Consider the following 17875-nt stretch of genomic DNA (forward strand, 5'->3'; position numbering starts at 1 on the left):
CTAGTGTCACATCTCGGACACTGGCGATCAAATATATGAAAGAGGCGCGTTCCTAGCACACATTCTAAGCTCGTGTAGGTGAACGCGTACCATGCTTGTATGAGTGAGATATGACAGGTCGATTGTTCGCGTTTTTGACAGCCGGTAACTGTCAGGTAACCGAGAGGGGGTGGGCGGCACTTTCAGAGGGGAGCGGGAGTGGCCATACTGTACGATAGTACGCTTTATTATACTGTGCTAGTGTGCAGCTATGGGTAGTGTAGTGTGTGTGTGTAGTTAGATTGATATTTGGATTCCAATGTTTTAGTAACTTTAACAATAGGGAACTTGACTGTAGTTAAAATAAAATATTTTATACCGTGCGCGAAATAAAGCATCAGATAATTACTTATAAGAAAAACATGGACAGAAGTTATTTTTAAATACAATTTCTATTTATTAAGTCAGGTAGAAATACATAAAGTAACTGAGTTGACCGTGACGTCACTCAATTCGATTTCATATAAATTCCATATAGCAAGTCGTTCAAATTTGTTTTGACAGTTCTTAAAAAGAAGCTGATTTGACTAGGAGACAAGTAGCCTATTCCCAGGCTGATAATTTTAAAACTAAACGTCTATCCGTAAGCACGAACATGACAATATCCGTAAGTGTTACGCGATTAAGTCCCGTTTAGTTCTAAAAATTATGAGTGCAAATCGTGTTACTTTAAATCAATATAATTACTTATTTCCAGGCTGTGTACGTGCCAGCGGACGACCTGACCGACCCCGCCCCAGCGACCACCTTCGCCCATTTGGACGCCACGACGGTGCTCTCTCGCGCCATCGCTGAGCTGGGCGTGTATCCCGCCGTCGACCCGTTAGATTCCACCTCGAGAGTCATGGATCCAAACATCATTGGGCCGGAGCATTATGGAGTGGCGCGTGGCGTGCAGAAGATCTTACAGGTACGTAATGCTTTTGACCTCAAAACACTCCAGGATCTTAGAAATCTACTGCAGAATATTTAAGGTTGTTATGTTATCTAATGGTCATCTCGACCATTATAGTCTACTTAGACGTCACTCGGGTCCTGTTATTAGCCGTCGCTGAGCTGGGCGTGTATCCCGCCGTGGACCCGTTGGATTCCACCTCCAGAGTCGTGGATCCTAACATCATTGGACCGAGGCATTATGGAGTATCGTGTGGGGTGCAGAATTACAGGTTAATTCGATCCCAAGCTTTACAGAATCCGTCGGTGAATGTTGTTACGCCTCACACCCTGGCCCTCTGGATGTGCTGAGTCCTGCCGACTTTGTATGGATGGAAACTTTCCATTTCATAAATTTAAATTCCCTTTATTTTTCGTGAAAATTTCGTGATTTTTTTTTAAATACTTTAAGATTTTTTTGACCTTGCACATCACTACTCTGGATTCTTCCCCAGAGTGATGGATCCAACCAACAGTTTTAGATTATTTTCCAGAATTGTAAAGTATTATCATTTGCAGGACTACAAGTCCCTGCAAGATATCATCGCTATCCTGGGCATGGATGAATTGTCTGAAGACGACAAGCTCACTGTGGCACGCGCGCGCAAGATCCAGCGATTCCTGTCCCAGCCTTTCCAGGTTAATATTCACTCATGATATAATATATACTACGACTCTGTCGCTAAAATACGGCCTCACTTTGAGGATCTACCACAGATCCTGTGACGATGGAGGCAATATCTCTACTGCTGAACTCTCTGTTGCCGAAGCCCATAGAGAAATTGTCAGAAGTTGTATACGACTGGCTTTCCGAACTCCGTTAGCGCGTTGTAGGATTGATACCAATTTCCGCACTTGCCTACTAGCAGACGGTAAGCACCATCTGTTAGGTTATTGTAGTACGACTTTGGCAATGACAGAGGAGACGCCATAGATCCGTAACGGCTGGCTTCCACTTAAGTCGAATCGAGAGACGCGTTGAATCGAGTCGCATTATTTTCACGTGCGTTCTTCAAATACGAATTAAGTCGAGTCAAAGTCACGTGCTTGCACAGTTTGTGCATAGAGAAATAAGTATGGAAAGAGTTGTAAATCCATACTTACATCAGTAAATGATAAAGACATCTCGTCAATCACGCCACGCCTCAATCATGCGTCAAATAGCGTAAATTAGCAGTACCACTACACGACACTAGGTATCAGTAGTGTCTCGTCTGCCAAAAAAATAATATGAAAACAGTTTACAACTTATATTACAAGCAGAAGGAATTGAAAACAGAATACTGATTAATACTATTGTAATTACTACTGATTAAGACTATTCGTTCGTCGCGACATCTATTGACAAGTAGCAGTACTGATAGTTTACGCTATTTGAGGCGTGATGTCACTACAAATAACTCGCATTTACTGATGTATGGAGTTAACTCTTTCCTTATTAATTCCTCTATGGTTTGTGGGAGTTTAGTTTGCGAAGAGAGGGCTTAACTAATGCTGGCTGATTCCATAATTTTAACATGGAAAAGCCCACAAAATGGCGGTGGCATCTGTTGCGCCTCTAACGAATATAATCCATACTAATATTATAAATGGGAAAGTGTGTGTGTCTGTTTGTTTGTCCGTCTTTCACGGCCAAACGGAGAGACGAATTGTCGTGATTTTTTAAGTGGAGATAGTTGAAGGGATGAAAAGTGATATAGGCTACGTTTTGTCTCTTTCTAACGCGTGCGAAGCCGCGGGCAAAAGCTAGTTTACTATATTTTTTTATGCTTATTTAACAGGTGGCTGAGGTGTTCACGGGGCACATTGGCAAGCTGGTGAAGCTTGAAGAGACGATCAAAGGCTTTCAGAGGGTAAGTTTTAAAGACACTGAGGGCCAGTTGCATCAACCACATTTGACAGACACATCATCGTCACGCAGCAGACGTCTATGAAACTTCCCATACAATAAAATTTAACGAACGCTTTAAGGCACTGGTCCCACCGCAAGCTAGTAAACTATGAGCTATCGGCTATAAAAACGAACAAAAAATAATCACTCCCGTGCAAATAAGAGACACGGCGATGTTTATAGTTACTCGCCCAGCGGTGAACTATCAATATCGCCGTGTGTCTTATATTTGCACGGGAGTGCTTATATTTTGTTCGTTTTTATAGCCGATAGCTCATAGCTAACTAGCTCGCGGTGGGACCAGTGCCTATAACGGAGACAGACGGTTTTGTGCAACCGACCCTCAGTCGCTCTCGTTGCCTAAGTAAGTATACAGACGGTTAACCACGTCTTTGGTACTAAAAAATGACGCGAAATTTCTAATTTTCTATGGGAATTAAACCTTCGCCCTGCATTTTCAATCAATTTTTAAGGGTTATGGCTCGTCGATGATTCCGAAAAGATAAAGATTTAGGAAGGCTCGCGTTTCGTGTTTAATGAAGACAATTGGTCGGTCTTTTTTTAACCCTCGACGCAAAAACGACGGGGTTTATAAGCTTGACATCGTAGTTCCTGAACGGATGAACCGATTTAGACTTAGTTTTTTTTTGTTTGAAAGTGGGGAGTGTTCTTAGTTGTGTTTGATGGAAATCGGTCCACTATGTCGGGGTTTCTTCAAAATTTAAATTTTGTGGTTATTATTTAGTGCCATGATTTGGTTGACCGTATATATTTGTAAGTCTGTTTAGTAAAACGTCCCACTTTGTCGGTTACCATTAAGGCGAGATTTGATGGTATCTTTATACCGGGTGCCCGGTAATTAATGGACAACCTTTTAACAACCAAGAGGGCACCTTATACTGGTCCAGAAAATCGACATTAAGGTTTAGTAAAAGTCGCCTGGTTTTCGAGATTTTGACACTTTTAAAATTTTAGGTAGTATTAAATTTTTAAAAAGTGTGAAATTCTCGAAAACCAGGCGGCTTTTACTGAACCTTAAAGTCGATTTATGGACCAGTATAAAGTGCCCTCTTGGTAGTTAAAAGGTTGTCCATTAATTACCGGGCACCCTGTCTGAATAAACTGACAAAGCGGCTTTATATCAATCGACAAAGTGGGTCGTTTTCCCGTGCACACTCACATTTATCGTTTATTTATACAATTTTATCACAGATCCTGGGAGGAGAGTTGGACCACATCCCAGAGGCGGCGTTTTATATGGTCGGCACCATCGAAGACGTCATCGCAAAGTCGCAAGAGCTCGCCAAGAACATCTAGCCGACAGATGGCGCTGTTCATATAGTTTGTAAGATAGGTTACGCTGGTCCATTTTTTTTTCTCTTTCCACAAAGTTTTTTCTATTCGATTGGATTTAAAATGTAAATACAAAATTTCAGCGTGATAAGTCTTAATGGAACAAGAGGAAACTTGTGGAGTGAGAAAAAATCCTTTTTTTTTTTATACATTTGTGGGCCACCCTAATTTAGGTCCTGTACGTCTGGCGAGTGCTCTATAGTGTCTATGGAAATGTTGCAACGGTTTAAGGCACTGGGGGTTACCATGCAGTACTAAAGCTGTTCAGCTTAGGTCGAAAGGGACACAGCTATAGCAGTTACATAGCTCTGTCCTCTCTCTCAACCTAAACTGTAGGCCTAGCATATGATCGCCGCGAGAGTATGTCGCCGCGAGATAGACTACCCGTCCTTATGTCATTAATACAGTTAGAAGAAGACGTGTCATCTATCTCGCGGCGACATAATCCCGCGGCAATTATGTGCTAGGCCTACTGGACGGCTATAACGCTTCGAGTGCTTCACCCCCTGTAGGCCTACACATGATGGCCGCGAGAGTATATGTCGCCGCGAGATAGATGACACGTCTTCTTCTAACTGTATTAATGACATAAGGACGGGTAGTCTATCTCGCGGCGACATACTCTCGCGGCAATCATGTGCTAACCCTGCTGGTCCCGCCAAAAGCGATGACCTATCGGCGATAGAAATGAACAAAAGATGATCACTCCCGTGTAAATTAAAGAGAGAGCGAGAGAACTATAGCTCGCGCTCATTGCATCTCTTTTACACGGGAGCGACTATATTTTGTTCGGTTCTATCACCGATAGCTCATCGCTTAGGGTGCGCGCCCACGGACGACAAAGTTGCTCGGCAACTTTCGTATTTATTAGACTTATATTGACCGGGATATAGACCGTGATTACCTTTTTGATTTTTGTCGAGCTCCCGATATTTCGACGCAGTTGCATGCATCATGATCACGGAAAACTGACGAAGGCGGGTGGATGTCGGGAGCTCGACAAAAATCAAAAAGGTAATCACGGTCTATATCCCGGTCAATATAAGTCTAATGAAAATAACCGTGAATCATTCAAAACTCTGACTTTCGTATTTGTATGAAAAGTTGCGTTGCTTCGTGTGCGCACTTTCATACTAGGCCTTGGCCGCGACAAAAAAGTCGCTGCCAAAAGTTGCCCGTGTGCGCGCTCTCTTAGTCGATCGCTCTTGATGAGACTATAGGTGTATTCATCAGACGGATCCAAAATCCAAAAGGCTGCCTGTTCTATGAGACAAAAAGAGCGGAGATGAGGAAGAAGGCATGCCACAGACAGCCTTAAACATCATAATCTTAAAAAGATTTGTATGCAATCTGTCAGTTCAAACTGTCAGAATTTTCAGATTGAACTGACAGATTGCATACAAATCATTTTTATGTCTGTCTGTGTCGTGTTTACATATTTTTGGCACTTCGTCGTTGAATGTACCAGCAAATTCAAAGTCAGTGTTGACATCCCTTTGGAACAGATAATTACTTTATTTATTTATTTATTTATTGTAAACTTAAAATAGCCAAAAGGGATAGTGCCCTGTGTTAGAAGAGGACAACACGTTTATTTGTTGTACCGTTGTCTAACTTCAGTTTTGTACGAAGTACCTATTTCTTTCTATACGATCGAGTACCTACCTTTATTTTCAGGGTACGTAGCCGAAAGGCACACACGCTCACGAAACGAAACGCTCGTAGATGTCTATCTCTATCGCTCTTGCGTATTGGCGCGACGTGGGCGCGACGAGCCAGACTACCTGTCGTTTTGTTTTCGTTTCGCGTCGCAGAAATGCCATTCGGCTACGGCACCTGTGCTATTGCTTGATTCATCGTGTCTTCGCTTCTCTTTAATGAGGAGGCACACTGACATTTTATCCCGCCAGGCGGCGCCTGTGTCTAGGCATGTCACTGTCATTCGTGTGTGTGAGGGAGAAAAAAAATATCTTCTCGCTCTTACGTATGAAATTCTTTATCTGTGCAATGGACTAATAGGGTGACGCCATCTGCCATAACCTTTGAGTGTGCCTCTTTATTGACGGATAGAATCAGTGCACAATTTTTCATTATTATTTAGTAATATATTTGAAGAAGCATTTTGCTTCCAAATATATTACTTGTGCGTTAGTTCTGTTCAATATTTAAGTATTATTAAATTATTCTGTTACCTTATCTGTTGTTTTATTCTCATTGATGAAAGGTAATTAGTGCTAGTTTCTCAAGTTAGACCTATGGTTTACATGTCCTATTGGCCCACAGAAAACCCAATTGGCCTAACCTAGACCAATCTAGATCAATCTAGATTAGACCAGGTCAATCAATTTTCCAATTTTATTGGATACCTTTGGATTTAATAAGACTGCATATGCTGGTTTTTCACCTACTTGACGGGCTATGCTGCATGTAGTCTGGCAAGAGGCACAACGACTATTTGTGGATAATAGCGGCCAATTTACAAAATGTAGATGCAAAGGGTTGAACTCTCATCTCATAGAACAGTGTTTTTCAAAGTGTGGGTCGCGACCCCCAGGGGGGTCGCGGCACTTATCCTGGGGGGCCACGAAGTTTAGGTTTAATAGAAACTTATGACAGGCTGATTTGATTTTTTCAAACTTAATAAAGTCAAATTCTTATTCCTCTTTTTGTTTGTAGAAAATGTCAGCTCACATGAATATGAAGTAGCAAATGGGATCAAGCCATTATTTGAAAACCCAGAACGCACCAATTTAAATGGATACCAACTCCAATTAATTTGCAATCTATTAGATGCTAGTTCCCAAATTTGCTTCTTTCACCGATAATTATTCAAAAAAGGATTCAAAATCCAACTTTTTTAAGAAATATCTTGAGAGTTGTTTTTTTTTTTTCACTTTGCAAGCTCTCCACCATAACAGAAGATATCTGATGATATATCTTGAATGATTTTAGCTATGCAGGGGAAATAATCAAATTGAATATTGTGTAAAGATCTTGTCCACAACTCTATTTTTGCTAGAAATCCGTTAACTCTATCTGCTGTAGGTAATTATGTTTTCATCAAAGACATCGCGGCAAGATACTCGTTTGCCACTTTCAATAGCCAAACGTGGCCAAACACAGTCAGGAAATAAATCTGGAAATTCAGTTTTGTTATACTTCATATAGCTAATATTTGGCAAAGAAACGAGGTATGGGGGTCGCGAAAAAATTAAGGGATCATAAAGGGCCGTGACACCATAAAGTTTGAAAACCACTGTCATAGAACAACTATGACGTAATGTGGAAAGGAAAATTCCTTTCTACACTCCATAATAGCCATAATATTCAATATACTTATTACCTCCGAGAACATTGTAAATTCGCGCGTATTTCTACTGACAAAGGGTGCGGTTCAGAGCATAGATTTAGAATTATTAAACTAGATTGTGGAATCACATTTTTTGCCATACTAAATTGAACCTTATCAGTCTTATCACTGAGACAGAAAGGTGATCGTATCAGACTAGCGAAAACGGTCCACATGAGAGGGCATTGTTTGGGCTGGTGTCCCTCTCGCACGTGTTGCCAGTGTTAATGAGGTTACCATAGTAGTAGTATTTTTATCTGTATATTACCTGACTTTATAACTTCTTATATTATTTTAGGGTTATATTCAAACTAGGGTTTCGATATATTTCAAAGAATTGGAAAATAATTATAATGTAATTATTTTGATGCCAATAAATCAAAGACTTTTATAATTAAAAAATATGTTTAAATGGGTATTAGTAGATTTGGTAGTAACTTTGAAAATTGACTGGTATCCCCAATGAATGACAGTGATGACGTCACTGAATAATGTTGAAATCAAGCCTCCCTAATAAAAATTCGTGTAAAATGCATATACTCATCCTTGACTTCCTTATGACTTAGATAATGTATTGAAAAGGGACGGATATATGCTAGTTATTTCTCTTTTTGGTAGGTGGTCTCCGGTTATGTGTTAGCTAGGGATGTTACTTTGTCGATTCAATTATCGATAAAATATGCACTTACGTTCGTACCTTAAAAATAATATAAACGTGATAGTATATATAAAAGTCACGAAAACATACAATATTGATTATAAACATTTCATTGGGATTATTATGTGGCTTTTTGGCTATGAAAGTCACATATTCATACATTCTTGGCTAACCGTACCTACTGATTGCAAATAAATGGTTTGTTTATGTACTTACCTACATAAACGTTCACTTCTCTTCTCTTACCAAGTCCTAATATTACATTATCAATACCTATATCTTTGATCATAGGTCTGTATGCCTCTCTTTTTCTTTAACGTGAATAAAAAGGACGACATGTTGTCTATGACTATATTTCTATGATAGTGTAATATCGGCCTATTTAGGCTTCCCACAGACAGTCTTAAAAATTCATAATCTTAAAAAAAACTTGTATGCAATCTGACAGTTCAAATCTGTCAGTGTCTTGTCAGTGTCAGTTTGAACTGTCAGATTGCATACAAGTTTTTTTTAAGATTATGAAAATTAAGACTCGTCTGTGGGGAGGCTTAGTCTGTAAAAATAGAGATGGGAAATACGAGTATAAAATAAATAAATACATTCTTCTCTTCTCCTTACGCAAAGACCTAAGTAATATAATTCATGTAGCATCCATCTAATTTCTAGTCCACCACTGAAGAATCTACTTACCTCAATAATAGCTTCTCTATCAAATAGAAAATAAAACAAAACGGCATTGTAGGTAATATAATTTATTACTTCAATAAGTTCAACACTTTCAACTATTTTCGTTCAAAGTGATCGTGGATTACCTATATTGCATGCAAAATCAATTCTCTGTTGTTCTTCGAATGTTAATAACGGATATACCTGATTTTCGAGAACGACAAAACCTATTTAGTTTAACAAGAGCAAATAAATTGGACTCAAATTTCTTTCAGATACTTACAAGAAATACTGGATTTTCCTCTTTTTCTTGGAACTTGTTATTTTTTGTTCTATTTATAATTGTATTTCATCATTTGCACAAGACATACATACATACATACAATCACGCCTGTATCCCATAAAGGGGTAGGCAGAACACATGAAACTACTAAAGCTTCAGTGCCACTCTTGGCAAATAAGGGGTTGAAAGAAAACGAAACTGTGACATTGCACTGACAGGTTGCCAGCCTCTCGCCTACGCCACAATTTACACAACAAGGTAGATAATAGCATATATACATCACAAGCTTAATACAATACACATAACATACTTTAACAGGTACGAGTGGCAACGAATCTTCTAAGCCAAATATCTATCAATCATTCCTAATATTATTATTTTAAATACCAGTGACCACTAATTCACAGTTATTGACCCTTAAATAATATGGTTTTAGTTAAAAAGCTTCTTATTTTGTCACGAGGTTCACAAGCCTGCTTGATGATGTGGTGGATGCGTGCTGTTAGATATACCTTACACACAGCCTTTATCAGCAACATCCTGTGATTGTTTTCAAATTCTTGTTCATGTGAATGCACCGTTAGATTATCAAAAAGCCTAGTTCCTATAAATGTCCCTCCGACTTTATTTATGATGGACATTACATGTTTTTGACGGCCTAAAAATTCGGCGCGCACGGTGGTTTTTTGCTGCCTTATAATTCTCTCAGTGGTTTCACATATTTTAAACACATCTTTGGATGGCATTATTAGTCCGCCTCGGTCTTTAATACTGATCAATGTTATTATCTCTGAATTTTTTTCTCTGCTGTATAGACTTTCTATGCATTGTTCACACTTTAGAGATTTTTGTAGTTTTCGTACCACATATCCAGCCATGTAATGTACAATGTCTTTTGAATATTCACTCAGCAGACTCGGCGATGGAACATAGTCGTGATCTTCAAGATGGAACTGCATTATATTTGATGATTCTGAGTTTTCAGCATCACGTACAAGACATACATTTCCACTGCTCTGGTTTATAGCATCGACTGGATTTTTAGGCTTGTAGTTCAGAATACTAATCTTTTCCAAAGGTATGCAATTTCCGGTAGAACCATCCTTAAATTGAGCATGCACTAGAAGTCTTTTGTAAGCGGCTTGAAAGTTCCGAGCAGAGGGATTATTATTAGAACCACACTTTGCTCTTATTGCTCCAAAAAAGAGTTCAATCTGGTCTTGAGACATCTTATACGTGCACAGGTATTTTAACTTATTCTTGATTACTGTATTGTCGAAAATTTTTAATAGTGACTTCATGCAGACCAAGAAGCCGTTAAAACCAGTTTTTCGGTTTGAATCAATTATGTATGTTTCGTCATCCATTTTCAAGTTTCGAATGTACCAGTCGGCTGCTTCAAAGAATAGTTTTGTCTCTTCGTAGTTAAAGGTTGACAGTGCCCGTTTCCACCCTTTGGCTCTCAAATTTCGACTGTTAAATATGTCAAAGAGATTGTTGAAGATTCTAATAAATTTTATGGTACCGTCACAATCTTCGAACCCGGGGATCCTCTTATCTTTGCAATATTGCAAAGCATCAGCCACAGAGTTGCTAAAAAGCTGTGTCGCAAGGCGGACCTTCATTTTTTGTTTTATAAAGTTGATATGTGATCGCCTTAGTTTATTGCCAAGATGTAATCCCTCATCTTCTTGTAATTTAACAAGCTGTTCTATATGTGTCCAGGAGATGATATTGTTGTCAGAATCTTTCAATGTTTTTTTATCAGCGAGTGCGTTTCGCACCAACTTTATGTTGTGACAAGGATCTGGCCATAAACATATCTCTGAATTGGATTCGCCACACTGAAACGAAGTGGATTCTGCAGTTACACCACAACCCAAATTATTGCACATGGCAATATTTGAAGCTGCCCCATCGAATGTGAGTGCTACGACAGAGATGCCACATTCTTGTAGTAGATTTACACATTGTCGAACTAGGGTCGCTTTCTGTTCAGAATTTATGGAATGTATAAAAAAATATCCAACAGGTATTTTCCAAGTTTCATTTAAGCATGTAGCCATAAATGTTAAAGCCTGTGTCGCAACGGGGACTGAATCAGAATCTAATTCGCAACCGAGATTAACGAAGCCGTAATAGTTTTGATTATAACTGTCCCACTCAATAAGTTTGCGAATCGCCATTTCGTCAATGGCTAATGTACAGAACAATTGTTTTTTCGGGTTTTCCTGTACTCGAGCTTTGATACTATCAAAAGATTCGGAGGTGAACCCGGGATTGCAGTCAACTCCCTTGTACCATGCAGTAATAGTTTTCGGATGTGGCAAGACGTCTTGGAACTGCTCACGGATGAATAAGTACGCTTTCGGCGAAAGGTAATGTAATGTCACTGCAATTTTTTTTATTTCATGGCTGTACTCTCTCGTTAGGGCTTCACCTCCTTGTTTCTGCAAAAATCTTCGTATAATGTCATTTTGATTAATGTTATGTAACAGTGTAATGTATTCGGTATCAACATTCTCTTCTTTAAGCCGATTAATTAAAATGGTATAGAGATCGTCTGTCTTCTTCCCTAGGCGGGAAAGACGCTTTCTTAAAGACTTGATTTTCTGCAAGCGTCTTTGGGAAACTTTCCTAACTCTTTCTAATTCTTCATTTCATTTCATTTCATTTATTTTGCAATGTGTGTTACAAAGGTCTTAATAAGTATACATGTGAATAGTTTCAACACACCCTGTGAGGGTATTGCAATATATCTAAAGCTAAGATCTAAAACTAGATTTAAAGTTAATATTTCTACACAACGAATGTCATTTCAGTTAAAGTTAATTTTAAGTTAGTAAAGAATACAATTCAATTTAGCCTTAATAAATAATTGATAAATAATTTAATTACATTTAGTTCGTTCATAATTACATTCAATGTTTATAATATAATATATAATTATTTAGAGAGGTGACGGTATTATGTTATAAGTATTGATTTAAATATCCTGGATGTCATCATATTGTAGATATTCCGTGACGGTGTAAAAGGCTTTTTCGACAAGGAAATGTTTTAACAGTCGTATAAATTTATTGTAGTTAGGCTCAGATTTTATGCAGTTCGGTAATTTGTTATAGATCCTTATCGAAGAAGGATATGGTCCATTTTTATGTATCGCTAGTTTAGACGACACTTGCACTAAATTACATTTAGAACGGGACTCAAAACGACGTGGTACATCTCCGATTTTAATGAACTTATCTGGGTGATTTTTAACAAATTTACACGACTCTAAGATATAGATGCAAGGCAAGGTCAGGATGCCAAGGTTTTGAAAATATACTTTGCAGCTTTCTGGGTGTTTCGTGTTTGAGAGTATACGGATGGACTTTTTCTGTAAGATGAATAAATCTGGTGCGTTAGTACTGTTGCCCCATAGGATCACGCCATAGCTAAGCCATGCATGAGCAAACGCATAATACGCCGATAAGGCAGTCTGTAGGTCGGTGGTCCTTTTTAGTTGTCCTAGAGCATAATTGAATTGGCTATATTTGGTTTTTATTTTTTGTACATGATCTTTCCAATTTACATGGGTGTCAATAGTGATGCCGAGGAGTGAGAAAGTGGGGACGCATTCCAATTCAATGCCGTCAAAGGAAAAATGGAAGTCTAATTCGGTTTTTTGGTGGGGCCTAAATTGCATCATTTTTGTTTTGGTAAAATTTATTTCTAGGTTGTGATCATTCATCCATTTTACAATGTTTGTTACAACATGATGTATTTTGTCATTGAGGTGTATATTATTTCTACATGATAGTAGTAGCGAAAAATCGTCGGCAAACATGACACAGTTTTCAGAAAAGGATTTTGGGAGATCATTTATATATATAATGAAAAGGACGCACCCTAGAACACTTCCTTGAGGGATTGAGTCTAACACTGGTTGGATGTCAGATCTAACTATGCTAATCTGTTTCGAGTGTTCGTCCGTATACTCAATATCAACGCATTGCTTTCTGTTGTTTAAATAAGATTGGAACCATTTATGTGTTATACCACGCACTCCGATACCGTATAATTTATCAAGAAGTATGTTAAATTTTACTTTTTCATATGCTTTTGTCATGTCAAATAATATACCAAGTGCGTATTCTTTTCTATCTAAAATTTCTAAAATTTCATTGACGTATTTGTAGACTGCTAAGGTAGTCGACCGTTTCTTGCGGAACCCATGTTGTGAATCAGTAAACAGGTTATATTTTTCACAAAAGGAATTCTTTTTGCATACTTAAGATGGTTCCTTCATGTTGATTGCATGTAGAACATGCAGGCGTCTTGCATATCTCTTTTTTGGCAGAAAACGATTTGGTCATAATATTTTTTCGTGGGGAAATGTTTTTAAATCTATTTAATTCATGCCGCCCTCTTGAAATTTTTGGTACAAATTGACTGTTTGAAGATGCTGACGTCTTGTATCCTAGTTTTGCATTAAAGCTTGGTGCCTATAATGAAAAATATATAACAATACAGGAATGTAGTTCATTATTACCAGCTTCCTCAAAATACGACCACAATTTTATTATTTATATGTACGTTTAAATGTACAAAATATGGGTTTAATACGTAATTATTCTTATGTGTAATATTGAATTACTAAAGTACTAGTGTTTATTAATGAAGTATGGTGTCATGTTTGTACATACATACTATTACATACATACATACATACTTATAATCACGCCTGTATCCCATACACGGGTAGACAGAGCACATGAACTACTAAGTTTTAGTGCCACCCTTGTCACAATTTAACCCATATCCCACAGTCGACTTGTACGACACCCACGGGAAGAAAGGGGTGGTGAAGTTCTTAACTCGTCACCACACGCGCCACAGAGGGGAAGGGGGGGGGGATCATGTTTGTGCCTGAATATATTTCTAATGATGGAGAAAAACTTCAATTTACCAGTTTATTATTGGAATGTGATTTAGACTCGGCACAGTCGACATTTGACTTCATATCCGTGACTTCCAATATAGGTGGCGTTGTCTCAATTGACTAGAAATTAAAACATGAGTATAAATCTCTAATGTGGTATCCTATACTTTCAAGGTACTTATGCAATTCAATGAGCACCGCAAAACAACCGTAAAAAATAACAAATAAACATTATACAGGATATCCTCAGACACCCCGCAGATCATTAAACAACTTCTTTATTCTTCTTCTTTTTTTATTTTTATTTTGTTTTTTGTTGCAAAGAATTTAAGTTTGTGGTTGAATAAAAAATGTATGTATCTATATTTTATCAAGGGGTACATACCAACCCCGAAATCATTTGTGGTAGACCACAGGCAGTATTTACAACTTATTATTGGTTTACTGGTACTGTTATTGATTGACTGGTAGAGGATTCCTCCAGAACAAAAATGATGTAGCGAAATAATTATTCAATAAACTTACCAATTCCAAGGGGATATCAATATTTTTTCCGGAGACTGCATTCAGACTGGATATTTCTATTTGTTCTGTATCACACAAACCCATAGGCACTGGATCACTCACCTTTTAAAATATAATTAAATTACATTAAATCTCTACAGCCGAACGAATGTGCAATAAATAAATAAACTTACCAATTCCAAGGTGATATCAGCGTTTATCCGTGAGCCCGATACATTCGGACTGGACATTTCCATTGGTTTGGTATCACATATATCCATATGCACACCAGGCACTGGATCATTTACCTTAAAACATATAAGTAAATGAATGATAATCGCTATAACCAAACGAATGTGCAATAAAATAATTTTAAGAAAAAAAACCACCGCCTTTGGGGTTCTGGTAAAAGCTACTGGCGAATGTTGGATTATGTAGAAATGTGTAGGTATTTTTTTAAACTGCCTTTAATGCTTTAATTATTTGATAGCAACACAAATGAATATACGTATACCGTTAAGGTTTGAGGAGTTTCCTCAATTCCTCATGAATCCAATTAAAAGAAATCGAAGATTGACAAAATTTGACTTGAAAACTCAATATTCTTTACAAACACAACTAAATAAATGTCACTGTTCTGAACTTAAATGCTTGCTATTCTTATAAAAATACCAAAGTCACTATAAGTGTGCCGTTCAGATTTGAGGAGTTCCGTTCTGACCATCATCAGCAGTTCAACTGCACCAAATGTCACTGGTCACTGTTCTGGACATAAGTGCATGCTGTTCTTATAAAAATATCAAAGTCACTATAAGCGTGCCGTTCAGATTTGAGGAGTTCCGTTCTGACCATCATCAGCAGTTTCACTGCTCTAAATGTCACTGTTTTGTATGTAAATGCATGCTGTTCCTTAAAAAACACAAAAATCACCATATGTGTGCCTTTCAGATTTGAGAAGTTCCCCCAATTTCTCCAGGATCCCATTATCAGAACTGGGTTCTGTGAAAAATGGGATCTATCTGTATACATATACATTCAATAAAAAAAATTCAAAATCGGTCCAGTAACGACGGAGGAAAACATACACACGAATTGAGAACCGCCTTCCTTGAGAGATTTGAGGCGGCGGTTAAAAAAGAAAAATGAAATAAATAAACTTACTGATTCCAGGGGGTTTTCAGTATTTATCCGTGTGCCTGATACATTCGGACTGGACATTTCTATTTTTGCGGCATCACATATATCCATAGGCACATCATGCACTGGATCATTTAGCTTAAAAAATATAAGTAAATGAATTAAAATCGCTATAACTAAACGATTTTGCAATAAGAAAAGAAAAGAAAGATGAAACAAATAAACTTACTAGTTCCAAGGGGATATCAGTATTTATCTGTGAACCTGATGCATTCGGAGTGGACGTGTCTATTTGTTCGGTATCATATATATCCATAGGCACTGGATTATTTGCCTGAGAAATATAACTAAGCTAATTAAAATCACTATACCCAAAGAAAAATAATCCACTATATGTATATTATGAAATCAAATTTACTAGCTATTTTCCTAAACCCATTTCCTATAGTTTCTAATAATGCCTATCGAGGTAAAAAATATAATTTATGTTACTTTTCCAATTTTGCGGCGACTTCTGTACCTATTAATAACTGATACATGAGCATTCAGCGCCGGCCCGTGCACTCGATCAGGGTAGAGCGAGTTTGAGTTTCGGCGCCTTTGGGAAGAAGTTTGACTACGTGGGAAAATAAATCGCGTCGCGAGCGTAGCGAGCGCGAAATTTTTTTCATAGTAATGCCGTAATTAGAAGATTAACGCAATACAAAATTTATGGATTTCATCATACAGAGTGCGAAAGGGACAAATGGTTGAACTTTCGTAGTCGCACGTGGATATCATGTACATAAAATAACAAACAAAAGGGAGCACTATAGTGGCCAAGTGAGGAAAGCAGATTCGGAATTTGTCCTAACTAAAAGAGAAGATAATTATAAATATCAAGCGCGAGCGAAGCGAGCGCGATTTTTTTTCCTATTGGCTCGATTAATTAAGACAACCTGCCAGCGGGGAATCCGCGAAATTTCAAGCTTTTATCGTCTGCAGAGCTGCGGTCTTTGACATATTTTGGGGTATTTTGACTTCACAGGGCGCCTATGTTCCCAACTTTTAGGCCTTATGTTTCGCCATCGCTATTATTTTTATAATACTAAGACTTAATTAAGAGATTAACTGCGGACTCGATCGTCACCGTCGGGATGCCCATTTCGGTATTTTGCCACTAAGTGATCTAAGTGCTTTGAAATTCGCTCACCATTTGCTGTGACTCACAAAATTGCGCCTCTCTGAGACGTTTTGCGCCTTTGGCTTTATGAGGAACTCCGCTTTGGACTATTGGGTAGACTCATATTTTTGCATTTGGATAGCGACGTAACTTTGCCGTTCGCCGCACAACAACGTGGTTTGTCAAGGGCTAGAATCCTAATTTTACGGCGCCCTAGCAATAGCGCCCTTATGAATGGCAATGTGGTGCAACTTTCCACTTAATCTGAATTACAAATCTAGATTTTCAATAGGTGGATTCATTTCCGACTCCTCTCGCCATTTTGTGATATGTTCGCGCCCACGCAACGTATAATTTTTTGTATGGATTTTTCCACATTCTCGATTTTGGCGCCCCCCTACCATGTGGCGCCTAGAGCGGCCGCTCCACTCGCTCTACCCTTAATCCGGCCCTGATTACATGTATAGGAACATTAGGATCAGGAGCACTTCTTTTAAATTAAAATATGACTTATATACCTAAGTAATATTTGCCTATTGCTAGATGCTAACTAGTCTAACTACTGAAACCACAAATATTCGTTTAAATATTACCAAAAAGTCTGTGTTTGTCAAGTGCAACTCTGGTAAAGCCTGACTTTTTAACCTCCTCCATTTAGTAGTTTTACTTGGCAGAAAGGAGTCCGATGAAAAGTGCCTTGAACATATTTTACTATGGCTGTTCCAAGACCAATCTTGCCTATTAACTCGCTGAATCCATAAGCGTTTTAATTGCTCGTCTTTTGGAAATCTAAGAAATATATAAAGTTGAATTTGGGAGATAGCTAAGTAACAAGAGAATCATAACAAAGAACAGTAATCATTGATGTATTTTTTAAGGTATGAATTTCGATATATTATTGCAATGTCGATAAAACACATCACATCACTATGCTAGAATTTGCGAGATAACTAAATAACAAGAGAATCATAAC

General features: G+C 38.0%; 1 protein-coding gene across 1 annotated transcript in view; it reads left to right on the forward strand.

Annotated features, from left to right (window-relative positions):
- The window catches only part of LOC125239735 (ATP synthase subunit beta, mitochondrial-like), a 50895-nt gene extending 46349 nt beyond the window's left edge, over positions 1 to 4546 (forward strand). Inside the window, exons 12-15 of the mRNA XM_048147380.1 lie at positions 737 to 949; positions 1492 to 1611; positions 2754 to 2825; positions 4076 to 4546. Of these exons, the coding sequence (XP_048003337.1) occupies positions 737 to 949; positions 1492 to 1611; positions 2754 to 2825; positions 4076 to 4180 (510 nt within the window). The 3' untranslated portion in view covers positions 4181 to 4546. The remainder of the gene's footprint in view (positions 1 to 736; positions 950 to 1491; positions 1612 to 2753; positions 2826 to 4075) is intronic.
- Positions 4547 to 17875: the final 13329 nt, after the last annotated feature.

This window comes from Leguminivora glycinivorella, chromosome 26 (genome assembly GCF_023078275.1).
Source record: "Leguminivora glycinivorella isolate SPB_JAAS2020 chromosome 26, LegGlyc_1.1, whole genome shotgun sequence".
Taxonomy (NCBI): domain Eukaryota; kingdom Metazoa; phylum Arthropoda; class Insecta; order Lepidoptera; family Tortricidae; genus Leguminivora; species Leguminivora glycinivorella.